Source organism: Carcharhinus amblyrhynchos, chromosome 18 (genome assembly GCF_965287045.1).
Source record: "Carcharhinus amblyrhynchos chromosome 18, sCarAmb.v2.hapA, whole genome shotgun sequence".
Lineage (NCBI taxonomy): Eukaryota > Metazoa > Chordata > Chondrichthyes > Carcharhiniformes > Carcharhinidae > Carcharhinus > Carcharhinus amblyrhynchos.
The window spans coordinates 54,712,571-54,724,445 of NC_137341.1; the positions used below are offsets into that span (position 1 = coordinate 54,712,571).

General features: G+C 43.2%; 1 protein-coding gene across 4 annotated transcripts in view; it reads right to left on the reverse strand.

The window, feature by feature from the left end:
- smg1 (SMG1 nonsense mediated mRNA decay associated PI3K related kinase) overlaps nucleotides 1–11,875 on the reverse strand; it is a 165,610-nt gene that overhangs the window by 56,161 nt on the left and 97,574 nt on the right. For all 4 annotated transcript variants that reach the window (XM_080207048.1, XM_080207051.1, XM_080207050.1 and 1 more), the window contains 6 exons: nucleotides 11,051–11,297; nucleotides 9,442–9,671; nucleotides 7,910–8,158; nucleotides 2,442–2,580; nucleotides 2,240–2,349; nucleotides 1,903–2,121 (listed from right to left, as the gene is read on the reverse strand). In XM_080207048.1, the coding sequence (XP_080063174.1) occupies nucleotides 1,903–2,121; nucleotides 2,240–2,349; nucleotides 2,442–2,580; nucleotides 7,910–8,158; nucleotides 9,442–9,671; nucleotides 11,051–11,297 (1,194 nt within the window). The remainder of the gene's footprint in view (nucleotides 1–1,902; nucleotides 2,122–2,239; nucleotides 2,350–2,441; nucleotides 2,581–7,909; nucleotides 8,159–9,441; nucleotides 9,672–11,050; nucleotides 11,298–11,875) is intronic.

Here is an 11,875-nt window from a genome sequence, read left to right on the forward strand (position 1 = left end):
ATTTGGTATATGCCCGAAGTTTAAACTGAGGAGCAATACAGCAAATCTGCAACCCCTTATTGAACTAGAATGGTACAGTGAGGGCATCACGGTGGCACATTGGTTAGCACTACTGCCTCACAGCACCAGGGATTTGGGTTCAATTCTGGTTAGGTCACTGCCGATGCTAAATTCTCCCTCAGCGTACCTGAACAGGCGCCGCTGGGTGTGGCGACTCAGATTTTCACAGTAACTTCATTGCAGTGCTAATGTAAGCCTACCTGTGACACTAATAAATTTAAACCTTTAAATACCCCAGCATTTGTCAATTCTCCTTAATGGACCATTATGCTTTTGGATACAGAGATGTGCTGGATTTAACTGTGTCCACTTGACATCCAGGGAAAGGATCAGTGTGCTGACTTGCTTTCAGTTTTTTAAATCCTTTACAGCAGCAAATAATTGTCAGTTTCCATGTTGAAATAACTCATTCTCATTTTATGTTAGTTGTGTTTGCTATGGAGTTTGCTTTTCCTGGCCACCAACTACTCTAGAACTGGGAAGGTCTGGTCAGATCCCATTTGGAATATTGTGAGCAGTTTTGAGCCCCATACCTAAGGAAGGATGTGTTGGCCTTGGAAGGGGTCCAGAGGAGGTTCACAAGAATGACCCAGGAATGGAGGGCTTGTTAAATAAGGAGCTGTTGAGGAGTCTGGTCTGTACTCATTGGAGTTTAGAAGGATGAGGGGGGGATCTAATTGAAACATACAGAATACTGACAGGTCTAGATAGGGTGGATGTGGAGAGGATGTTTCCATTAGCAGAAAAGACTGGAACTTGAGGGCACAATCTCAGAGTGAAGGGATGCTCCTTTAAAACTGAGATGAGGGGGAATTTCTTTAGCCAAAGGGTGGTGAATCTTTGGAACTCGTTGCCACAGAAAACTGTGGCAGTCAGGTCACTGAGTGTCTTTAAGACAGAGATAGGTGGGATCTTGATCAATACGGGGGTCAAGGGTTACAGGGAGAAGGCAGGTGAATGGAGGTGAGAATCACATCAGCCATAATTGAATAGTGGAGCAGACTTGATGGGCCGGATGGCCTAATTCTGCTCCTATCTTCTGGTTTATGTGCAGAGCTGGGTCTGTAGCAGAAAAGAGATTTTTTGCAGAAAGTGGACAGTTGCAGCTGAAGTTAGGAGGATTTTTGCAGGCTTCTGGAATTCTCTCTCTCCTTCTCAAAACTCCAAGATCATTCAAACAATTTATGGCAAGTATGCCTGGGTTTGCTCACTGTATTTATTTAAAAGTGGATTTGATTCACACACGAATATAGCTTATTTGGAACTGGGACTGTCATACTGGGACTTGTATGCTTCAATCAAGTCACCTCTAACTCTTCCGAACACCCTGCCTGTCCAACCTTTCAAGACAACTCGCCTATTCCAGGTTATTAATCTACACATTCCCATGTTTCTCAGGGCAAAATGTACATAAATACCAAATGAGCAAAATCACAAACATGATACGAGACTGAGAATGCTTAATTCCATCTCATTTACATCCCTAGGATTAGCCCACTGCTACCACATAGGTACATTTATCACAGAGTTGCCCCTTCTCACTCCTCTGAACTCGCATCTCCAAAGAAAGGCCAGAAATCTCTGAGCATCATTAACAAGGAAAACTCTCAGGAGGTCTCTGCCCTTTTTCTTCTAATCCTCTAGGATAATGGATGTCGCTCAGGAACAAAGACCAGGGGGTTTAAACTGCAAAGCTCAACCCCTCTCTCAAACTAAATTTAAATGTAGCAATTTAATTTAAATTACAAATTCAAATGCTCATTGAAAATTAAGTTTTCTAGTTTTGCACTCAAAGATATATGTTATAGTTGAGGATTATGTAGCGTTCTCATTGCTAGACACCTTAATTTCAGCAACCCTTGAAGAGAAGAGACTGCGGGTGATATCTCGTTCCATCTCCCTCTTGCTCTGTTTACTCTCAGCTTGCTGACCTCCACCACCATACACAGCTCCAGCAAACCCAATTTCACCACCTGCGGTCCAGTCCACCAATGGATCGTACACAAAAGCTTCCAGCAAAGTCAACAGGGTCTCACGACCACGTCGCATTATTTGGACAACCTAATGGGGAACAGAAAGAACAGTTTGATGGAAGAAACTGAAGGACAGTTTCTGCAAGATGATGTGATCAACTTAAAAACGTACACGTGTGCAGCACACTAACTTCCAGTTAACGAACCTGTTCACAAGAAAGTCTGAACAACCCTTCAACTCCAGTCACACCAAGTGCCGTTTCAATATTTTGAGTCATTCTGAATGGAACCTTCTCAGGAACTCTTAGGCTTTTACCTAAAGATATTTAAAACAAAATAAAAATCACACTGTTGTACAAAAAGCAGGATACGATACTCAAGAAAAGTCTTCACAACAAACAGAAGTACCTTTTTCAAAGCAAACATTGTAGTCAATGTGCACCACTTCTCCAGTTGTCATGTCTATAAGTACATTGTCCAAGTGTCTGTCACCAAGTCCAATTATGTAGCCCACCATAGACATAACTGCAGTTGATCTTGCGTATGACTGTGAATAAAATAACATTCATTGTCAAGACACCAGGATGAGAAAAAAGGCAAGCAATCCACTGTTAGGATAACTTTAATTTCTGTAGTGTTTTTAATGTTGCAAAACATCCCAAATGTCTCAAAACAATTGTTATCAGACTAACCTATCAGACTTTGGCTCGGTCAAAGATATAGGGTAGCAGTGGAAGAGTATGTTTGATTGGAGGGCTGTGACAAGTGGCATTCCACAGGGATTAGTGCTGGAACCTTTGCTGTTTGTGATATACATAAATGATTTGGAGGAAAATGTAACTGGTTTGATTAGTAAGTTTGCACACGACACAAATTTGGTGATTTGCAGATAGCGATGAGGACCACAGGATATAGATCAGTTGGAGACTTGGGCAGACAGAATCATAGAAACACAGAAACCCTACAGTGCAGAAAGAGGCTATCTGGCCCAGAGTCTGCACCGACCACAATCCCACCCAGGCCTTACCCTCATCTCTCTACACATTTACCCGCTAGTCCCTCTAACGTAAGCATCTCAGGACACTAAGGGACAGTTTTAGCATGACCAATCAACCTAACCCGCACATCTTTGGGCTGTAGGAGGAAACCTACGCTGACACGAGGAGAATGTGCAAACTCCACACAGGCAGTGACCCAAGCCTGGAATTGAACTCAAAGAGCTGTGAAGTAGCAGTGCTAATCACTGTGACACCGAGCCGCCCTAAGAGGTGGCAGACGGAGTTTAATCGGGGACAAATGTGAAGTAATGCATTTTGGAAGGTCTAATACAGATAGGTAATATACAGTAAAAGACAGAACCCTTAAGAATATTGATAGGCAAAGGGATCTGGGTGTGCATGTACATGGGGTCACTGAAAGTGGCAATGCACGGGGAGAAGGTAGTCAAGAAGGCATACGGCATGCTTGCCTTCATCAGCCGGGGCACTGAGTTTAAAAATTGGCAAGTCATGTTGCAGCTTTATAGAATCTTAGTTAGGCCACACTTGGAATATAGTGTTCAATTCTGGTTGCCACACTACCAGAAGGATGTGGAGGCTTTGGAGAGGGTACAGGAAAGATTTACCAGGATATTGCCTGGTATGGAGGGCATTAGCTATGAGGAGAGGTTGGAAAAACTTGTTTTGTTCTCACTGGAACAACGGAGATTTAAGGGGTGACCTGAAAGTAGTCTACAAGATTATGCGAGGCATGGACAGAGTGCATAGTCAGAAGCTTTTTCCCAGGGTGAACATAGAACACCACAGCACAAACAGGCCCTTTGGCCCACAAGTTGCGCCAATCACTTCTATACCTACTAAGCCATAGACCTATCTATAACCCCCAATCCCATTAGATCCCATATACTCATCCAGAAGTCTTTTAAAAGACCCCAGCGAGTTCGCCTCCACCACCACCGACGGCAGCCGATTCCATTCACTCACCACCCCAAGTGAAAAACTTACCCCTAACATCTCCTCTGTACTTGCTTCCCTGCACCTTAAATCTGTGTCCTCTCGTAGCGACCATTTCAGCCCGGGGAAATAGCCTCTGAGAATCCACCCTATCTATTCCTCTCAACATCTTATAAACCTCTACCAGGTCACCTCTCAACCTTCATCTCTCCAGGGAGAAGAGTCCCAGCTCCCTCAACCTATCTTCATAAGGCATGCCTCTCAATCCAGGCAACATCCTTGTAAATCTCCTCTGCACCCTTTCAATAGCGAGGCGACCAGAACTGCACACAGTACTCCAAGCGGGGTCTGACAAGGGTCTTACAAAGTTGCAGCATTACCTCCCGCCTCCTAAACTCAATCCCTCGATTAATGAAGGCCAGTACACCATACGCCTTCTTGACCACATCCTCCACCCGCGAGGCCAATTTAAGAGTCCTATGGACCCGGACCCCAAGTTCCTTCTGCTCTTCAACACAGCTAAGACTCCTACCCTTGATATTGTATTCCTTCATCCCATTGGTCCTGCCAAAATGGACCATCACATATTTATCTGCGTTGAAGTCCATCTGCCACTTCTCCACCCAGTCTTGCATCCTATTTATGTCCCGCTGCAACTTCCGACATCCCTCCAGACCATCCACAACACCACCAACCTTCGTATCGTCTGCGAACTTACTAACCCATCCCTCCACTTCCTCATCCAGGTCATTTATGAAAATGACAAACAGCAAGGGTCCTAGAACAGATCCCTGGAGCACTCCACCGGTGACCAACCTCCATGCAGAAAAAGACCCATCCACAACCACTCTGCCTTCTGCAGGCAAGCCAGTTCTGGATCCACAAGGTCAAAGCCCCCTGGATCCCAGGGTGGAAGAATCAATTACTGGGGGCACAGATTTAAGGTGCGAGGGACAAGGTTTGAAGGAAATGTACAAGGCAGTTTTTTTTTACACAGATAGTGGGTGCCTGGAACTCGTTGCCGGTGGAAGGTAGTGGAAGTGGATACAGTAGTGACTTTTAAGGGGCATCTTTACAAATACACGAATAAGATGGGAGTAGAGGGATATGGTCTCCAGAAGGGTTGGGGTTTTAGTTAAATTGGGCAGTATGGACATGCAGGCTTGGAGGGCCAAAGGACCTGTTCCTGTGCTGTAAATTTCTTTGTTCTTTGTTAAATTTAACAAAGGATCACATTAGGAGATTAGGTCAGGTGATTCAACTCAGTAGTTAGGAATGGAATTCCAGAGATTAGGATCCAGTTGGCTAAAGGTCACTGATCACCATTCACATCACAAAACAAAACTGCAACACTGCTCTGACAAAGGGTCATCTAGGTTCGAAACATTGGCTCTATTCTCTCTCCACAGATGCTGTCAGACCTGCTGAGATTTTCCACTATTTTCTGTTTTTGTTACTCAACACTGTTGTTTTTTAAAAAACTATTTCTATATATAAATGAAGTAGAAAAGATTATTCATAGAGCAGCTGTTTTGTTGCACAGAATGGAAGTCACTATTCCAGGAACAAGGCTTCCACAAGATACAGGTTGCTTGGTCTGTGCTTTCCTGCTCCCATGCAGATTCTAAGGAAATCTGCAAGAATGCAATAGTCTTCAACAGTCTTATTGTGCTTGATAAATTTACAAGATTACTCCATACTGATCATTTGAGGCTAAAAACGGACAGAGTGAACCACAAATTATCCTGCTTTTCTTGCTGCCAGTTCATAACAGTGCAACCATCTAAATAAGTAAACCTGAGTTCAATAAAAAAACAAGTACCAACTCCAGACTTCAGTGCGTTGCTGCATTATTAAAGGTGCCAGCTTTTCAAAGTAACATTAAACCAGGGCCCCATCTGCCTGTTCCAGCGTGTAGTAAGTGATCCCATGGCATATCCAGAAGCTAGAAGATATCCAAGCACCATGACAGTATTTATGCTTCATCCAAATATCTAATAGCTCTGACCTTGCCGTGTGCAGATTGACCGTCACCATTTACCATTGGCTGTAAAGTGCTTTGGGGTGTGAAAGATGCTACAGAAATGTAATTTCTTTACTTCCTAACTAGTCTTCCACCAAATAAGCAGAGACCAACCCGAGTACCATCCATCTGAAGCATCAGTCACATTGTGGAATTTCAATTAGAGCTTTAAAATCACAGGATGGAAAGTTGCTGATGACTAATCAACAATAGGTGGCCTTCATTGCAGTTGAACACACCTCATCACTCAAAGTAAGCTTTATGTCTCCCTGAACTCAACCTCGTGCAAAATCAGGCTCAGGACCTGACCCCATACTGAAACCCACCTCAACGTAAGAAATAGGAGCAGGAGTAGGCCATCTAGCCCCTTGAGCCTGCCCCGCCATTCAATAAGTTCATGGCTGATCTGTCGTGGCTCAGTTCCACATTCCCGCCCTCTCCCCATAACCCTTAATCCCCTCTCTTATCAAAAACCCATCAATCCGCGTCTTAAAAATATTTAGCGAGGTAGCCTCCACCACTTCAACAGGCAGAGAATTCCAGAGATTCACCACCCTTTGAGTGAAGATGTTCCTCCTCAACTCCGTTCTAAACCGCCCCCCCTTTATCTTGAGGCTGTGCCCCCTAGTCCTACTATCCTTTCTGAGTGGGAAGAGTCTCTCCACCTCTATCCTATCCATCCCATTCATCATCTTATATGTCTCAATGAGATCTCCCCTCATTCTTCTAAACTCTGAGTACAAGCCTAGTTTATTCAGCCTCTCCTCATAGCTCAACCCCCTCAACTCCAGCATCAGCCTAGTAAACCTCCTCTGCACTCCCTCCAAGGCCAAAATATCCTTGCGTAAGTACGGCGCCCAAAACTGCACACAGTACTCCAGCTGCGGCCTCACCAATACCCTATACAGCCGCAGCAAGACCTCCCTACTTTTATATTCAATCCCCCTCGCTATGAAGGCCAGCATCCCATTCGCCTTCCTTGACCACCTGCTGCACCTGCAAGCTGGGTTTTTGCGACTCATGCACAAGGACCCCGAGGTCCCTCTGCACCGTCGCCTGCCATGGAAACAAAAGGATTTTCTATGATTTGGAATGAAATGGTTCTGGCAGTCAATCCAAGAGGACACACTTGTCTTTGTAGTATCCACACATCCTTGCCCAGACATTAACCTTTACAACATCTACAAGATTATCCAGAAACACTACTGAAAAGTTGCAAACTTATCAGGCTGAAAGAGCAGGGAAAACATTTCTTGCAGAAAGAACACATCAGGGTACTGGACTGAACTGTCAGGTGTCTGAAATTTAACCTCAAATTTGGTATCATAGAACATAGAACACTACAGCACAAACAGGCCCTTCGGCCCACGAGTTGCGCCGATCACATCAACACCTACCAACCTACAGACCTATCTATAACCCTCAATCTCATTAAACCCCATATACTCATCCAGAAGTCTTTTAAAAGACCCCAGCGAGTTCGCCTCCACCACCACTGACGGCAGCCGATTCCATTCACTCACCACCCTCTGAGTGAAAAACTTACCCCAAATGCCAGTGAAAACATTAAGTTAACTTCAGTAATGGTTCCAAATGATCACCAATTACAAATGTGTCCATGTAGACTGATTAATCTAAGCATAAACATTGCATTATCCACTGCCTAAAATATTGGCGTGATATTTTCTGGAAAATTATCCTCAACATTCAGATACATGAATAACTTTGATTTCTTGTGTATGAAATACAAATCAAATGCCAAATACAGCAAACATTGCTGCACTTTAAATGTTTTACTCATTCTATATGTCATTAAGGACTTGTTTAAGTATCAGTGAAGAATTAATACTTATTGCCTTTCACTCAGAACTTGGAACATTTTGGAAGGCTTTTTCTCGTACCTGTGTAACACTCCACCACTCATCCGGAGTAGTACATGAACACCACAGCTCTTTTGCAAGAAGATTTGGTGGTGTGGACTCCATCAGTTCTTCTAAGACTGAACTCATTACACTCAAAGGCCAATCACGTCGCGAAACATCAAGAGTAAGACCCACTGATTTTAAAGCTGGTCCAATTTTGCTGTAGTATAGCTCACTGGGACGGGGAACCAAAGCAGGATTCTGAGTCGCTTGGTAAGAATCTTGGTTCTGAAAAAAAAGAAACAACCACTCTGCCAAATTGAACAATTAAAGTGTTACATCGATTTAAACTTTCCAGAATGCAAATGCATAACTTTGGTGACACAAACTTAAGCAAGCTGATCTTAAACCCATTCTTTCAGCAAGAAAGACTTTGGAACGAGTTAAAATTCAACCATTTTATCTCCTGGCTCCAACCCATTATCTTTTCAGCTATTTAAATATTTATTACAAGTCATTGATAAAGCTATAAAGGCAAGGGCAGAGCTAATATTCAAAAATCAAATGGCAAGAATGCCACAATGTGAAATTAGTTGAAGTTAGTGAGTTTGACCAGGAGTCACCGATGTACGATCTACTCCTTTTAAGCTCTTTGAGGGCTATAAGAACTATTAGTGTTCACCCCAAATCCTGGGTCCACAGGTCTCCACTCCAACCCCAATCCCACTGGAATTCCCTTTCTTGATGTTCTGCCAAGCTCTCCTTTCACTGTCTGTCGGACACCGTCCCCGGGGTCCCTGGCCTGCAGCCTGCTAGAGAATAATGCTTTACTCCCAACTGCTGGCCAGGTAGTCAGCAAGGAGTTACCATAAATTCAGCATACCAATCAATCTTCGTAGTCTCGAAATGTCCCTCCAAAAACAGGGGGTGACCTAGATGCTGAGTATAAAGGCCAGTGCGGGTGACTCATTTTGAAATGTCACTGGCACCTGACAAACAATGGGCTTGTTTTAAAACTCCTGTGCATTCCCACGATGCAGCCTGTATTCACAAAGTATCCATAACTAAATCATGCATTTGTGGAGTGGGGTGGGTTCGATCTGTATATCAAGCATTTGTGGAAAAACAGAATAAAGAATCCTAGTGCTGAAGATGACTATTCGGCCCATCGACTTTGCACCAACCACAATCCCACCCAGGCCCTATCACAATAACCCCATGGATTTACCCTAATTAATCCCCCTGACATTAATGGGTAATTTAGCATGGCCAACGGACCTATACACCTGCACATCTCTGGAACATGGAGGAAACCGGAGTATCTGGAGGTAACCCACGCTGACACGAGGAGAACACAGTCACCCAAGCCGGGAATCGAACCCACGTCCCTGGCACTGTGAGGCAGCAGTGCTAACCAGGGTGCCACCATGCCTCTTATGATTTTTGGAATTAGAAAAATGGATTTGTTTTATATGTTGATTCAATACAGTATTAAAATGAGGCCTGTGATTGAGATCTCCAACTTTGTCTAACAGAACTGAAGGTGAAAATAATGAATATTTATCGTCCACCTTCTGTGCCTGTAATGTTGCTTCTCTTTGCTGCCAACGCTTGTAAAGTCCAAACAGGGGAGTGGCACCATCGACCCACTGAATGAGCCCTGACCTTGTACCCAATGGTGTTACAGAATAATGCCTGGCATGGAAGCGTGGAGTCTCCTGGTGATTAATCTTTATAAACATGGTGTTCACAATGGACAAGAACTGCATTATCCGTTCATCAAGATGCAAGTCTTCCAGCCCTGTGAACAGACAGAAAAATAAATAATCAGGTCATTAACACCAAAACAATTGGCACAATACAAGTTCAAAGATCATTTTCAAAAGGTTCACTTTACTTAGGTTAGGACTACACGACATTTGAAATTAAATTTAAAAGTTCAAAGTAAGTAATAAAGTTTGGATTGCCAGAGGAATTAGAACTAATATGAACTAGAAAACACTCGCTCTGCAAATTAAATTCAAAAACATCTGCCCTAACTATTGTACCTATAAAGAAACTTCTCGTTCGACAGGATAGCCTCCTTGGCCTGATTTCCTCTTAAATCTATAAAAGCCAGCGGCTGCCGCCACACAGACCAGCACTGCTGCCGCTACACAGACCCACACCGCCGCCGCTACAGAGACTCACAGCTAATATTTTCAATCCACACTTGGAAAATAAAGCAAGGTGATTAAACTTTTGTTTTTCAACTGCCCTTAAGAGCCCAAAGATGAAGTCATTTGCCTTCTGTGGGATTGCTGACAAGTGTTTCTGACCTGAAATTAAGTGGAGTCTTTCGATAAAGAAAGAGCCTTGTCCCATTAAAATCAGAGTGTAGATCAGGCATTATTTACGCACTTAAGCAAATTCAGAAAGAGTCATTGATATTTTGGCAATAAACAGGCAAAACGTTCAAATGTTTTAAGCAGCAAATGAAGATCCCCAGTTTTTCCTTCTGAATTTAGTTAATGGGCCAGTTTAATTTGATAACAAAGGGTTGCTAATCTTAAGGAAGTATTTGTGGAGAACAACATAGACATATTGGATGAGAGGCTATGTGAGTATGATGACGGAGAATGGAACGGGGTATTATCCTGAGAGATAGATGGAAGGAGGAGAATGCTTGAGCATAAACATGAGCACGGATTGGCTTGACTTGTTGTGATGATGGTATTTACTTATTCTTGCACTCTGTACGAGTGTAGAAGCATTACCATTTAAGCAGGTGAAAAGCTTACACTATCTGAACTCAAGCCTGGTTAAACCGAATCCTTTTTAAACATAACTATTGGGTCTGGAAAACATATCCAAGGGAAAGGGAACCTTTATTGCTATGAGCAGAGAGTGATTCGAATGAAGATACAGAGCCAGTCACCTCTCCTCACCCTGGTTTATACAATTTGGGGGCATCCCAGTCGAAAGGTGAAAAATCGATGGGTCTCACCCGGAACAACAACTTTTGGGGGCTTGTCATAACAGGCTATGCATCTTTTTTCTATGCTGCTTATTCTGTGCAAGCAATTTTCCCGAAATTCTACACCAGGGATAAACCTCCAAAATTGGAGGATAACAACAGGTAACAGGGACTTTATGATGTTACATTTTAGTGTAAAGTGCGGACATCTATCCTCATTTTACCTTTAAACAAGTATGGGTAGTTTTTCCCATCAGATCCCAGGAACATCAGTTTCTTTGGTTTTGTTTTGGTGGGAAGGATGGTAATAGTACTGCCGACACTCTGGATTGTCACTGCATCCCTTGCTGAGATTTCACCAGGCAAGGCAATCTCTGTGTTGGACATTGCAGCCATTCGTGGACTGATTTCTTCCAGATGCAACAAGTAGCTGGTGCGTTTCTGAGCTCTCTGTTGCAAGTTCAGCATTATCTGCAATGCATTAAAAATGGCACGCGTTATTTTACATGTTTCAAGAGTTTTTACTTTCACATTAAAATTTAAAATAGAACAAAATTGTTGCTTTGTACCAAATGACATCAATAGCTTACACTATAGTGCTTTGGCAATGTCATCATCAGTAAAAACACGACACAGAAGGACATAAAGAGAGATGATTAAAAACTTGAGGTAGGTTTTAAAAGGAACATCTTGACAGAGCAGGAGGACAGAGGCACACAGAGGCTGAGGGAGAGCTCAGACCAGGACAGCTGAAAGCATGATTCTGAAAAGGTGAAGTGACTGGAAGAGTCTACAGCTAGAAAAGCACAGAGATATGTATTGAAGGATTGTAAAACTGCACGTTGTAGAAATATGGAGTGAGGGATTATCTGAAAAATTGGACAGTTTTCAAAACTGAGGTCTTGTCAGATAGTGACAATATAAAATACACCACCAAGCTCTCCCACCTGCTGTTGCTGGGCCTCCTAACTCAACCAGTAAGCATGTCATAGAATCCCTAGTGCTGAAGGCAGCCATTCAGCCCATCAAGTCTGCACCAACTTTCTGAC